At 51.5% G+C, this 14,905-nt stretch overlaps 1 protein-coding gene across 1 annotated transcript in view; it reads left to right on the plus strand.

Annotated features, from left to right (window-relative positions):
- Nucleotides 1-365: 365 nt before the first annotated feature.
- Nucleotides 366-14,905, plus strand: part of Prima1 (proline rich membrane anchor 1) — a 46,138-nt gene continuing 31,598 nt past the window's right edge. The window contains exons 1-3 of the mRNA XM_042692677.1: nucleotides 366-487; nucleotides 1,263-1,386; nucleotides 8,954-9,089. Of these exons, the coding sequence (XP_042548611.1) occupies nucleotides 1,294-1,386; nucleotides 8,954-9,089 (229 nt within the window). The 5' untranslated portion in view covers nucleotides 366-487; nucleotides 1,263-1,293. The remainder of the gene's footprint in view (nucleotides 488-1,262; nucleotides 1,387-8,953; nucleotides 9,090-14,905) is intronic.

Here is a 14,905-nt window from a genome sequence, read left to right on the forward strand (position 1 = left end):
TCCACCCGCGTCTCGGCTGCCTGAGCGGGCACCCGGGGCCGGCGCGTCGGGCCGCTGTCCCCCGCGGGCCGGCGGAAGGCGCACGGCGATCTCGGGTCCCCCCGCGTTCCCCCGCAGCCGCACGGCGCCACCGGGAAGGGCGGGGATCTGGGTGGTGCTGGGGGGCGGGTGGGAGGGGGGGGGGTTCCGCCATCCGCCCGGGGAGGGCAGGCGCGGCTGGCTCGGCGTGGCTTGGAGGAGACTTTGCCCGCCCTCGGCCTGGGCTGCCCGCCCCGGCCCGGCCCCGAGTTCCGCCCCTCCCGCCCTGGCCCCGCGCGCGCCCAGGCGCAGCCGGAGCCACCGCGCCCCGCGCCCCGTGGCGAGCGCGCCGCGCCCGGGTCCCCGGCGCAGCCGCCCTGGAGGCCCAAGCGGCGCGCAAACTTTTGCTCCAGTGCCCAGCGCTGCTCCTCGGCATGTGAAGCCCCCAGGCGCCCGCGCAGCCGCCAGGGTGAGGACCGAGGCCCCGCCTAGAGGGCGGGGGTACTGGGGAGGCGGCTGGCTTTAAATGGGGGCCGTCCGGTGGCTGGCCAGCAGAGCCGCTGCGGTGGGGGCAGCGCTGACCTCCCCTCCCCGCGGCGAGCGTCGCTTGGGGCTGCCTCCAGGCAAGGTTGCGGGGAGCCTCGGAGGGGTGCGGGCGGACATGGGAACCCTCGCCCTGGGGCGGGAGATTGGGGCCTGGCGGGGGGCGGGGGGAGAGGAGAGGGGTGCGCACGGAGGCGCCGGTGTCGTGAGGGGTGCGCAGTGAGGCCAGAGGGACCGCTCGGAGCGCACGCAGTGAGCGGTCTCGTGGTGTGAGCGTGCAGGGCCCCGAGTGTGCGGGCAGGAGTAGGTGAGTGTGAACGGGGGCCCGTGGGTGCGCACGGCCGTTGCCGTGGGTGTGCGCGCCGCGAGCGGTTCCCGCCGGCTTTCGAGTGAGTTGCGTACGGCCTTCCGGGAACTGCACCGGGCTCTCTAAGTGTGCCGGGCTGTTTCCGGAGGTGTGCTTGGGCTCGAAGTGTGCACGCAGTCCTCTGGGGGTGTGCGCCGGGAGTGATCGTGACTTCTGGAATGCACGGAGCCTCAGCAAGGGTGTGCCAGCTCCGGGGACGGTTGCGGGTTTGCCTTAAGGTGTCCAGAGTGCGGGCGAACCCGCTGGCTCCGGACCGGGACGCGTGCCGGTGCGGTGCGCGGGCCGCAGTGGTGCCCGCGCCTGTCCGCCTGACCTGAGCTTGCTTCCCTGACAGTTCGCCCCACCCGTGGGCGCCGCCGGGCGAGATGCTCCTCCGGGACCTGGTGCTGCGTCGCGGCAGCTGCTGGCCCTCCTTGCTGCTGCGCTGCGCCCTCCACCCGCTCTGGGGCTTCATGCAGGTGAGCGAGAGCAGGCTGCGGAGGGCTGGGGCCTGGGGAGGGGAGCGGGGAGAAGGTCACGTTAGACTCTGGCCCCCGACAGACAGCCATCCCCACTAATTGGTCCAAGGGAGAGTTTAGGAAAAGAAAAACTAGTATGGTCCGGAAATACACTGGTTCAGATAAAGGTGAGAAACTTGGAAGGAGGCTTCATTTGTGGCCTAAGAGCCTGCAGGCCAGGACCTTGGCATAGAAAGGAGGTTAGACATTATTATTATTAATAATAATTATAATAATTAGTATTACTCTACCAGTACTAGGGCTTGAACTCAGGGCCAGTGTACTCTCTCTCTCTCTCTTAGCTTTTCACTCAACGCTGGTGCACTACCACTTGAGCTACAGCTCCACTTTTAGCAGTTCTGTTTTGGGTAGTTAAGTGGAGATAAAAGTCTCGTGGATGGGCTGGGAAGTTGGCTCAGTGGTAGAGTGCTTGCCTTGCATGCCTGAGGCCCTGGGTTCGATTCCTCAGCACCACATAAGCAAAAAGAAAAAAGCCGGAAGTGGCGCTGTGGCTCAAGTGGTAGAGTGCTAGTCTTGAGCTGAAGAGCTGAGGGACAGCGCTCAGGCCCAGAGTTCAGGCCCCACCACCGGACCGCCCTTCACCCCCCCCCCCAAAAAAAAAGTCTCATGGACTTCTCTGCCCAGGCTAGCTTCAAACCACGATCCTCCAGTCTCTTAAGTAGCTAGAATTACAGACATGAGCCACTGGCACCCAGCTTGACATTACCTTTTGATGCTAACATTTATGAAAACAAAATTAAAAAAGAAAGAAAGAAAATGTGCTTTATTTCCTAACCAGAACACTCATTGAAAGTTTCTGTTAGCTTCTCCAAAGTGCTTTCCATGCAGGAGTTGGTTTCCTGTGGCTCCAATTGCTCGGGAAGCTCTGATGGGTTGTAAAGACCCACCCATCTATCAGGAATGAGGTGGAAGCCCTCATTCTCCTCCCCCAGTTTCCTGGCAGAGATCAGGCAGCCAGCCTCCTGCTAGCATTCCTTGGTCAGAGAGAGAGGATTTGCTAGATGCTGTGGTCCCTGGTATTGTCCCAAAGGTACCCGGTCAATGGTACAGTGGAGAGCTCTGGATTTTAAGCACCAGCTCATATTTGATCTTTCTGAGCCTTGATTTCTCCTCCTATCTGGGCAACTGTAGGTGATTTTGGTGGTTGGATTCTTTAGTTTGTTTGGGTTTGTGCCAGTATTGGGGCTTGAATTGAGTACTTGGCACTCTTGCTTAGCTTTTTCTCGCAATGCTGGTGCTCTACCACTTGAGCCACAGCTCCACTTCTGGCATTTTTGATGTTTAACTGGAGACAGGAGTTTCTTGAATTTATCTGCCTGGGAGATGGCTTCAAACCTGTGATCCTCAGCTCTCAGCCTCCTGAGTAGTTAGGATTACAGGCATGAGTCACCGGCATCTGGCATTAATGTAGGTATTTGGTGAGCTAAGGATTACTTAGGGCCTGCACTAAAGTAAATACTGTTGCTAAGATTCCTCTCTGCAAACGGGCCTTCCAGGTCTGTTGACCACAGTATGGTCTGGGATTTTGGAAGTGGTTGGAGGCTTTCTGTTTGGGGTTTTGAAGGACCCACTCAGTAGTAGTTGCAGTTTCATCTTCTCCTAGTGGCGCTTGGGGGGTTAGGAACTCTTTGGATGGTTGGCCTGAGTTGGGGTGACAGATCAAAGAAGGGATGGGGTAACATGCTATGGTCCATGAGCTGTCCCAGTGGCAGGACTGCACTGGCATAGACAAGGTCAGTCCTATTGGGATGGTAGCCTTGGCACCCCCCCCCCCCACACTACACACACACACAGAGAACTGGGTGCTCTGAGCTAATGCGCACCCCAACCCCCTGCTCAGGCCCCATCTTCTTCTCTCTTCTGTAGCTTACCTCTGTTGCACAATTGTTTTCCTCTCAGAATTGACAGCTTTGTTTAATGTGTGAAAGAGCGGTTATTAGACTCAGCTGTGTGCGCTCAGGATGGAGGATTTTGTCACTGCTAAACACTTGGGTGGTTTGGGACTGGTTTCTCTTGTTCAAACTTTTAGCTGAACCTCAGATGTGAGATTTACTTTGCCTTTGAATCCGATGTGTTTATACTTCTCGCTCTTCCGGAAGACTTTACAGCTAGGATGGAGAGGCAGCTGGTGAGGCCTGTCAGTCTTGAGCCACGTGTCCTACCCCAGCCCCAAATCCTCCTTTCTTCAAAGCAGCTCAGTTTTATTAGTCCTTCAGCCAGGCAATACTTGCACAAGCAAGTGTTGTGTGCACGCGCGTGTGTGGGAGTGTGTATGTGTGTTTTAAATCATCTGACTCAATACAAATCAATTTTCATGAAAATCAATTAGTAAAGAATCCTCCAGATAAATGGAATGGACAATGGCTTGAGGTCTGGAGAAATTAATTTACAAATGATAAGGACAGAGAAACCAAAAGAAAAGGAGTTTTGGAATGAATGGATCTGGTTTTTAAGCAGAAGAGCTGAGTCCAGGGAAACGTAGGAGAGCAGAGAAAAACATGGAGACGCAGGAGGCCATGTGGTTCTCTTTAAGTGGAGAAAATAAATCTGTCACGTCATAGGAATTTCTCAACTAGAGAATGAGCTTAGAGTTGTCTGGGCTTCCTGAAGCATTTCTTTCCCTAGAAGACTCCCCCACGGGGTGAACATTGGGGAGATGGGACAGACACCAAGTCTTATGATTAACTGAGTGGTTGATGAAGCCAAAGACCCTGGATTCCCAACGCACCAGGCTCCTTCCTTGAAGCCAGTGGTAGCCTCTGGCTGCTGCAAGGTGATAAGAAAGTTAAATCATTGAAGTCAGATGACTTTTAAATTGCTTGAGGGCTGGTGGGGGCATTCCTTAGCCTCTCCCCTTTCTACTTTCATGAGTCTACAGTTGAGATTTTGCACTTTTGTGATTTAGGGTTCTTTTAAGTTCACTTCAGTCGATTCTTTTTTCTTCTTGCAAGAGAAGAGGATGACAGGCTGGCGAATTTATTAGGTGTGACAGGAGTGTGTCTCATCAAGTTACTGTGGTGCTGGCCTCTCTCCATAAAGGATGCCAGAAGCCATCGTCTTTGTGGTTGCTTGTCCAAAGCAAGTGCCAGCAGACAGGCTCAGATCTGGCCTGATGGGCCTCTGTGTACTGCCACAGGAGCTATCCTCGATCCAATGCCATAGGTCGCCATAGCTGGGATCAGTCAGCAGCATTTATTGGGCATCTCCTGTATACCAGGCTCTGTGTTAAGAACACGTGGCTCAGTGGTCCCTGCCCTCTTGGTAGGGTGCCACTGGGAGGTGATTGGACCAGGAATTGCAGGCAAGGGCTCAGGGGAGCAAATAGCTTCCATGTTCGCCTGTTGAAGATGTGGTATTGCAGCAGAGACATGAAGGCAGATCAGGATGCAAAGGTGTGCAATAAGAGACAGCACTAGATCCAATTGGCTTTTTAGACACAGCCCAGCTCCAGCACAGTGGATGAACTGGGGGAGGGGTTGTGGTAAGGTGCAAGTAGGATTGATTACAAGACTTGCAGTTAAACTGAAATTTCAGATAAGCCCTGGGCTGGTTTGTTTGTTTTCCCCCCCAAAGTACTAGGGCTTGAGCTCAGGGCCTGGCTACTGATCTTTAGCTATTTTACTCAAGGCTGGTGCTCTACCACTTGAGCCCACTCCCAGCTTTTATTTTTCTTGTCAGTTGTGGATCTTGAACTCAGGGACTGGGTGCTGTCCCTAAGCTTTTTCACTCAAGCCTAGCACTTTACCAGTTTGAGCCTCAGCTCCACGTCTGGTTTTCTGGTGGTTCCTTAGAGATAAGAGTCTCACAGACTTCCTTACCTGGTCTGGCTTTGAACCTCAATTCTCAGATATCAGCCTCCTGAGGAGCTAGGATTACAGGCGTGAGCCACCAGCACCTGGCTCACTTCCAGCTTTTTGTTGATTAATTAGAGATAGTCTCTTGGACTTTCCTGCCCAAGCTGGCTTCAAACTGTAGTCCTCAGATCTGTCTCCTGAAAAGCTAGGATTATACAGGTGTGAGCTACCGTGTCTGGCACAGGGTCTTTTTTAAAAGAAGTATATATCCGGACGTCCTATCTTTTATCTGGAAACCTAGACAAGAGGCAAGTTCCACCCAGTGAGAGCTGATGAGGGCCTGGTGTGGGCAGTAACAGGAGATCAAGAGAAGTGGGTGGATTCAGAACCTGTTTGACCTGAAGGCTACACTGATCATCCAAAACTGAGGTGGTGCATGGGGCAGGGGAATCGATGCCATGAAGCAATGTGTTCCCCAGACCACAAAACCCAGTGTCTGGGGGCTGGGAAGGTGGCTCAGTGGTAGAGCGCTTGCCTTGCATGCCTGAGGCCCTGGGTTCGATTCCTCAGCACCACATAAGCAGAAAAGAAAAGCCGGAAGTGGGGCTGTGGCTCAAGTGGTAGAGCGCTAGCCTTGAGCTGAAGAGCTGAGGGACAGAGCTCAGGCCCAGAGTTCAGGCCCCACGACCGGACCCCAAAAAAAAAAACAAAAAACAAAAAACCCAGTGTCTGGCTGTAGGACCTCCCTATGTCTCAGCCCACTCTGTAGACACAGTTGGCAGGATTCTGGTTCCTGGTAGAACTGTGGGAGGGTAGTAAAGCAGGTGATGGTGATTAGAAGAAATGGTCCCAGCAGGTAATCATAGCAGCTTCCATTCTGGCAGGGAAGGGAGGGGGTCACAGGTTAAAGGCCTAACTGGGCCTCTTGATCTTTCTAAAGTTCAGCCACGAGCAAGTGGCTCTTTTTGCTTTTAGGACATCTTGTTTTTAATTCCTTTTGCTTGTAAGACTTCCCAAGTTAGAAACCCATGAAGCCAGATGCCCAGATAAGCTTTTCCAACCACCCAAGTCTTCCTCTAAATCTACTACCACAAGCCAGCAGAACCCCACAGTGGGCAGGGGTGGGTAATAGAACTGATCCTGAGTTTCTACCCTAGTGGGCAGATCCCCACACACCTCTTTGTTGGGTTCTGGTCACATTCCTTAGACTGGCTGAGCCTTCCTCCCACCGGTTGTGTGGCTGCTAATCTTCCCCTTTCCCTCATGTTCATGGAAAGATGTGCTCTCATGACTGACACCCAGCAGGGCTTTGTGTGTCACCCATTAGGAGAAAGAAACAGACTCACCTACCATTGCATACATGCTTAGTGTGGAGAGACACAGTCTAGACAGCAGGGGAATTTCCAAAAAGAAAATGGTTGAGGTAAAAAAGCAGTGGTAGGCTGGGGTCCACATTGGGGGCTGTCAAGACAGTTTTAGTCCCAAGTCCCTCTCATGACAGAGAGGACTTCAAAGGATGAATAGAGGCTGGCTAGTAGAAAAGGAGTGAGTTGTAGACTGTGCTGCAATCGAACAATTGGGAAACTCCAAGAGGGGCCCCTTGAGTTGGACCGGACCCAGCCCTCAGACAGAAGGACGGCCAGCCTAGATTTGTTTTGTTCTATAAGGACAGCTGGTTCCATCTCAGTACACCAAAGACCGGAAGCCATCGGTGTTTAAGAATGCAGTGTGTTCCCTCACATCCTTCTCCCTCAGCCCTAAAACTCAGCCCCAATCTTCCTTCCTGTCATTTCATCCTATTAAACACCCTTATACATCTGTGTCCTTCTGCTCCCAGAAATGGGTCATTGTGTTGGCCCAGGTTACACAAACACATAAGAGTTCAAGTTTGAACTATTGCATAGAGGGTCCCTTGGAGCCTGGGAAAGCCCTTGCTTTGGCCGTGGCATAGCTCAAAGCTCAAACACGTGGTAGCTGGGGTGGGAAGCAGCTGAGAGGCCAGCCCTTGGAAGCATGCAGCTCTCCAGTGACCTCAGGGTCTTGGAAGGTGGTGATGGGGGTGGGGGGGCAGGCCTGACAGTAGGAACTCAACCCCCCTCAGGGGTAAGGAGCTAATCATCTTGGTACCATAATTGAGCAAAAAGGCTCGCTGTTGGAGGATGTGCTCTTTCCAGTGGGAGGCAAGGCAGAAAGGCAATCAATGGTCCTTTAAAAACACTAAAAGGTGCCAGGTGGGAGATTGCTGGCCTCTTAGATATGCGGGTGAGGCTGTAAATCAGCCTACCTACCATTGCCACCCAGGTGGCTCATCTCCCCCAAGTACAGTAGGCGTACCCAGTCTCTCTGCCTGCAAGGGACAGGCTGAGGATATCAGCATGTAGGGACATTGGGTTCTGTCACTCATTCTGGTGACTAGCCAGGCCCATTGCTGAAGGGCCATCAGCTCTTCCCTCCTGGCCTTTGAGTCAGCTTGTTTCCTGCAACCTGCAACTGGCACAAAACCCTGGACTCTTGACTTTATGGTCCTCTGTGTATAGTGGTAGTCCATCACAAAGGAGAGAGGCATCCATGGGCTCTGCCTCCATTTAACCTGGAAGCCACAGTGGTACCTCCAGCCTTTGTGAAAGTCTAACTCAGGTAGGGGAATTTGTCCAAGCTGCTTGGGTGGGGATGGAGGTTCCAGGGTTGGGAACTCCTAACTGATGCCTTGTGCTGCGAGTCACTGGGCCAAGATGCAGAAGGCATGAGTTTGGTTCAGTCTTTGATAGTCATCCATCCATCCATCCATCCATCCATCCATCCATTCTCCAGAATACTAGGCTTTCCTTGGGTGCTGGTTTATAATAACAAGAGGGAGTTCAAAGCTTGGCCCTGCCTTCCCTGAGCCTGCAGTCGCATAGAGAGGGAACCTGGTACCAGGGAGCCTATGAGGCGACTCATCCTGGTCAAGAAGGTGAGAGGCTTCTCTGAGCTTGACAGCCGGGCTGAGTCGTATGTAAAGAAGCAGGCAGTAGTGGGAAAACACTGCAGCCTGAGTTACAGCATGTGCAAAGACCAGGGGCCGGCAGGAGGCTGAGAGTAGGGCAGAGGATGGGAGCACAGGGGAGAAAGCAGAGGTAAGAGGCTGTCGGGGGTCACATGGCACAGGGTCTGAAGCCTGAGTAGTAGGGAATCATTTAGGAGATCTTGGGAGGGAGGGCGATGTAGAGTTACAAATGGTTTGTTGGGCAGAAGCCTGGCCAGGTAAGTTTCTTCCTAAGATGGGGTGGCCTCACCCCAGAGTAGATACCGAAAGGCCATGGGAGCTGTGGCTGGAGAGATGGCAGAGGCTTGACCTTAAGATGGAAAGCTGGTTGTGCTTAGGTGACTGAGGACTCATGTTAGCACAGTGCCACTGTCTTCGGCAGCCACTTCTGACGGAGTGATCTGTACCATGGGGAAGTTCTTCAGAGTAGTACTCAAGGTCTAGTTCATCTCTCAGATATCCAGGTTGACTGCTCAAGGTCCCATCACAAGTCCCTGGCAGAACTGGGAATAAAACTTTGGTCTCCATCCTGCCAGGCCAGGCTTCTAGCCTCTTGGACTTTTTTGGGGTCTATTCTATCTGCCTTGGACTTGGGGAAGAGTTCCAAGTTCCAGCCTGGCAGGGACCAGATGGGCCCCTTTCAGCCTCCAGTTGCCTTATGGTGTCTTGCTTGTGCCCGTGTCTGCAGGTGACACACGGTGAGCCCCAGAGGTCCTGCGTCAAGGTGACTGACAGCTGCCAGCACATCTGCCAGTGCCGGCCCCCGCCCCCGCTGCCCCCACCGCCCCCGCCCCCACCGCCTCCCAGACTCCTCTCTGCACCAGGTAGGTAAAGGCTCAGCTGGTGCTTTTTACATTTTTTCTTTCTTTCTTTCTTTTTTTTCTGGGATATTCTGTATATTTTCCTGGGCCCAGGAAGGGTGGGTGAACACGGCTCAGGGCAGCCCTGCCTCCTTTGTAATTTTCCACTGGCCGAGCGGGAGGCAAGCCAAGGCCCAACTTTTCCCTGCAGTCTGCAAAACGCTGTTCCTCCAGAATGCTCCTGCGAGATGGAGAAGGATGTTTCCCCATCGGTTAATCGGATAAAAGTCAATCTCTGTTTGATAAGTGACCGAGCCTGGATTGTTCTGAAGGCCAGATCTTTATAGGGGGCCGCTGCTGGGTACTGTCTTAGATACTTCCCCCACCTAACTATGCCATTCTTGTTTTTAAATTCGTTTTTGAGAGGACAGGGTAGAGCCAAAGGTGACACTTTCAGTCATTTGCTCCTAATTGTGCTTAAACTTCGGGGTGACCACATCTTGGAACAATTTGATTGTCTGGTCACTCAGACAAAGGAATAGCTCTTTAGCCAGAAATGGCCTCAGTTCTGACCTCTGCACTGTTGAGTTCCTACTTACAATTGCTGGTTATGAGGCCTCTCAAAGGAGGTTCTGTGTTTTAGATGGATCACTCCAGTTTCAGTCTACAGAGGCCCGTGATCATGTCTCTATCTACCTCATTAAACACGTCACAACTGAATTATTTGGGGGCATATTTTAAATAACCTTGATGAGGCTTGCTTTCTGTGACTCTAGGTACTTTGTCGGTGATTGCTGATGTTCTAGGACAGCTTTGCAGTTGGTGTGAATTTCTGCCTTTTATCTGTCAGGACCTTACCAGTCTCTGCCCTTTCCTGACAATGTGTGGAACTGGGCTTCTCAAAGTGTGGCCCTCAAATGACCTGTCTCAGCATTGCCTGAATCCTGGGCTTTAAAGTACAGAGTTCCTGGCCTACTTCAAACCCACACAGATAGAGGCAGAGTCTTTGAGGTGGGCTCAGGGATTGTTAGGATAAGCTCTGAGGTGATTTGAATGCAGAGTCATGTGGAGAACCAAGGATTCTGTGGCCCTCTGCCCCAGGCCTCTGTGGGAGCCTTCTTTTTCAGTATGTTCACTGGAGTCCCAGGACCTGTGCTCCAGGGCATGGCCTCAGTGATTTCCCTGTCCTGGGAGTTTACAGTCTTCCCTTCCTGGGAAGCCCTCTCTCCCACTCTCTGGGTCCCCAGCTCACCATCTGGGTGCTGGTATGTAATAGATCCACATCCCTCAGTTAGGGCGCCCTATTCCTCTTGCTCTGACTGAGCTTCTGTGCCTCACAGAAGGGTAAAGGCCTGTTTTGGTTCTGGGACCACTCAGGCCCACAGAGAAGGCCATCCTGTCAGCAAACCACAGAAAGAACACAGAAACTCTGAAATCATTAGGGCAAAAGACAGCCCCAGTGGCTGTAACATTGGCCTTGGATTTTAAGAAATAATGGGCTTGGTTAAGGAGGTTATGGGAAATGTACATCTAGGTAGAGGGAAGAGCATGGACAGAGGCTTGGAGGTGTGAGTCTGTGGAACCCATGTTGGGGTTTACTGTGCTCAATAAGGGGGTTGTCTTAGTTTTATGAATGAAAAACCAGTGATATAGATAGAAGGTGACCAGAAAAATAAATACAAGGAAAGCAAGTCAATGTTTTTACATTGTAGCCTTTTGTAGAAGGACTACTCTTCCCTTCTCTTTTTGTTAGAAGGGAAGAGAAGCAAATGGTGGCCTGTAGTAGGCCATAGTAGCACCGTACTGAGGGTTTGAAAAAAGAATCAAAAGGAGTGTATTCATTCTTGTTTTGTCACAGGCTTTGTGTTAGTTTTCTGTAACAGAATTCCTGAGATTATCAACTTAATAAGGGAAAAGGCTGATTTTTGGCTCCCTGTTTCTGAGGCTTCAGTTCACAGTTACTTAGCCCTTCTGTCTTGGGCCTGTGGCAGAGCAGTACATCATGGCAGGAGCACATGGTAAAGGAGACCTATTCACCTCATGGCAGCAAGGAAGCCAAGAAATGAGGACAGATTACCAATGACCTTCCTTCCTTCCATGAGGCCCTACTCCTTAAAAATTCCACCCTACAGTATGGCAGGCTGGGAGCCAGGCCTTCAACCCAGTGGATCTGTGGGGGAACATTTGATGTCTCCACTGTAGCTTCAGTGTTCGAGTTCTTCATGAGACTGCAGGAGCAGAACCTGGGCTTTAGGAAACTTAAATGGATAGTGCTAAAGCCCCAGATGGTAAGCAAAGAAGGGCATGCTCTTGTGTGGTCTGGTTCAGAGACAATATAGGGAGTGCATTGGGTTTGAACTGCCAGATGAGAGGGAATGTGGGGGGTCTCCTGAGGCTGTTCATCTCCCGGAGTACCCATGAAGCCTGAAGCCAGGCTAGGGCCCACAGATATGGAACCGGCTAAAACATGTGACCTTGTGGGGAGACGGAATATTGCTGGGGGAGGTGTGGTTGGACAGTGTTACAGGACTTTTTAGTTATGAGTAACAGAGAGGGGAGGGGAATGTAAGTTTTTTTGGCTCATGAGTCAGGATTTCCTAGTAGTAGATCTACTAGATCTACAAGTGAAGATGGTTTGGGTTGGGATATTTTCCCTCTGTCTTTGTTTCAATCTTTCTCTGACTGTCTCTTCTGCTTTCTCCTGGTTGCTTTTCTCTCATATTGATGCAAATCCTGTGGCCCCAGGGTCCAGGACCGTGTGCCACCAATAGAGCCCCCTCTCCCACTGCAAGAAAAAGCCCAGGGCTGACTTTCATTGGACCAACTTGGGTCTCGTATTTGTCTTTAGATCAGTCATGGAAGAAGTGAGGTTATTTTAAAAACTAGGTTCCCAGATTCCAGCCACCCAACAGGGTTGACTTGACAAATCTCAAACGTGAGCAAATGATGGGCAGGTACCCATCCTTGCTAATCGTTCTGTGAACAGCCTTCTGTTCAAAAGCAGCCCATGATGCTGGCTAGACTTGGGGCCTTGAAAGGTGCAGTTGGGGACGAGATATTCAATCCCAGCAGGGATGAAGTACACCCCTGCTCATTCAAGTCCAGAAGTGTTTCATTATCTGGAAACAGCCTCAGCCTTGCCTTCTACATGGTTAGTTCCCTGCTTGTAATTGCTGGTTGAGGAGGTCTGTAATGGGAGGCCTATATCTTAGATGGATCGTTCTGGTTTGGGTTTGTGATCATGTCTTCGTCTACCAGACAGGAAGGGGGTGGAGAGAAAGTCCTGGGAAAGGAGCAAGAGACTTCCCTGGGAGACCTAGGATAGGCCTGGCAGCAGGGAGAGGCTGGCAGGCATGGGAGATGGAGAGCTGCTGTGGCAGGGGCTCATAATTAGGACCTTGGATCTGGCAGGAGATCTATTGAAGGACCACTGATCCTTTGGAGTTCTGGCTTCCACACATGTGCTGCGAATAGAGAAAGGAAGAAAGGAGAGAGAAAAGTCTATTTGTGCAGACCTGCGAGATCTCCTCGTAGGAACATTAATCAGAAGCCTTTGCAGGAATAGCTGAGTGTCCTCCACATTGTCCGGTAGATGTCCCCCATTATCCAGACAGCACCTGATTTGCTCAGAACTCTCTTGCTTTTACCCCTGAAAGTCCTGGGCCTGCTCTGGCAATGGCAAAGTGGTTCTCAAAGTTGGCTTTTGTTATTGCATTTGTTTGGAGGGTTTTGGGTATGTTCTACCAAGAAATCTACCAGAGCATGGGTTTCCTGGGCTCCATCTGGGACCCACTCATGGGGCCTCAGGTTAGGGTAATGCCAGTCTGGCGGTGGCTGCCCTCTGGCTGTAGGGAGGCTCAAGGCAGGGGCCTCAAATTTGACTTTGCATCAGAACTCCTTGGAAAGTTGTTCAAGAGTCTGGATCTGAAGAAGTTGACTCAGAACCTGGCTTTCCTGCCCTCCAACCTCTCTGCTCATTAGCTAGGGAATCCTGAACTGCCTGGAGCCGCTGTTTCTGAATCTGTGAAATGGACTAATAACTGTGCCTGTTGTATGTAGATGATCTCCAGGATTCCGTGCAAAGCGAGCCCCATGCAGAGGCTGGAATGCAATGGGTCATGCCACTGGCCATCAGACTGTGAGTTATCTAAGGAGGCCTCGGCTTTCTTGCCTCTACGAAACTCCAGGGTTGAAGTGGGCTCTTGAAGGGGGAGGTGTTAGACTCTTTTAGAACTTCAGTAGAAAAGAAACACTTCTTGCCAGAGAGCTGTCTCAGTCTAGTGGTCCCCAGGGTGCAGTTATTTCTAGGCGCTGTAGGAGGGAGAGATCCCAGGCAAAGGCAACATGGGGGGGCCCAGCCAGAAAAGCCCATGACAACCTCCCGAGCGGAAGGCCTGGGCTTGCCTTGTAAGTGGCAGTGATGTGGTGACTCAGATGGTCAAGGCCACGGGAAGAGCGGTGTACCAGCCCTTGGGAACAGCACACAATGCCTTCTGTGAGCTCTTCCAGGGCAGATGGGGCCAGAAGTAACTAGCAGAACAGAGGCAGGAGCCTGCCTGTCCACAGAACCAGTCTCTGAGAAGTTCAAAGAAGAGGCAGGAGCCTGCCTGTCCACAGAACCAGTCTCTGAGAAGTTCAAAGCCCCGAGACAGATTTTATTTTTGCGTTTATTTTATTCTTGGAAAAAAATCAGAGGAGAGATTAAGTGACTCCCCAAAGGCCACACCGCAGTGATGGAACTAGGAACAGGGTCACCTGCTTCACCTCTGCATGCAAGGGCCACGTTTTAAGAGAGAATAAAAACCTCAGGACTGTGGAAGTTCTAGAATGCTAGAAATAAACCAATATTTAGTAGCCTATACTCTGGTAGGAGCTCTGTTTTTTGTTGTTTTTTTTTTTTATCTCATTTAATCCTCAAACACTCCTTTATAAAAGGCAGTCTTAGCCTCGATTTCTATGAAGAACCCACAGGTTCAGAGAGAGCAAGTTACTTGTTCCAGGCTGCACAGCTGGTAAGGAAAACTAATTCAAGGCTGTCTCATTCCTTCCTGCTGTTTTTCCTGCCTAACATTCCCCTTCTTCCCCATCACCGATATCCTTCCTGGGTCAGAGTCTCTGTATATTCTAGTCCTTCCTGGGTCAGAGCCTCTGCATAGTCTAGTCCTTATAGATACCTGAGGCTGACCTTGAATTTACTTCACCTTATATAGATAGATTTCACCTGTGTGAAATGAGCTATCCCCCCAAATCATTCCTCCTCTCACAGCTTCTGGACTCTACTAGAACATTCTTCCCTCCTCAGGTCTGGTGGTTGGCCCTTGCTGACAGTTAGATGCCCAGCTGGCCTGGACACTTGAACCCCTTGCATGGCATGTCAGCATGTGGTCTGGGCTTCCTTACAACATGGCGGCCAGATCTTGAGGCATTGAGCAGGTAGAAGCTGTAGACAGTGTCACTGCTACTGTGTTCTGTTTTTAGAATCAAGTGACCAGAGCTGCCTCATAATCAGGCAGGGGGGGAATCAGATGCCATTTTCTTTGGGGGTAAGTTCTAGGAGGAGTGAACTCAGGGCCTTGTACTTGCTAGGTTGGCACTGAGCCATGTCTCCAGCCCTGTCTTTCATTTTTAGGATAGGGTCTTACTTTCCATCTGGGCCTATGCCTAATTGTTGCTGGGATTACAGCTGTGTGCTAACATATTCAACTTCCCTCTGTGGAGATGGAATGTCACCGACTGTTGGTCTAGTACCATATATCTCAGGATGACAGGCATGTACCACTGCTTCTAGATATGGTTGAAAAAGGGTCTCGGGAGCTTTCCTATATGGCTGGCTTTAAGCC

Source organism: Dipodomys spectabilis, unplaced genomic scaffold (assembly GCF_019054845.1).
Source record: "Dipodomys spectabilis isolate Male_0828 unplaced genomic scaffold, ASM1905484v1 ptg000157l, whole genome shotgun sequence".
In the NCBI taxonomy this organism is placed as follows: Eukaryota; Metazoa; Chordata; class Mammalia; order Rodentia; family Heteromyidae; genus Dipodomys; species Dipodomys spectabilis.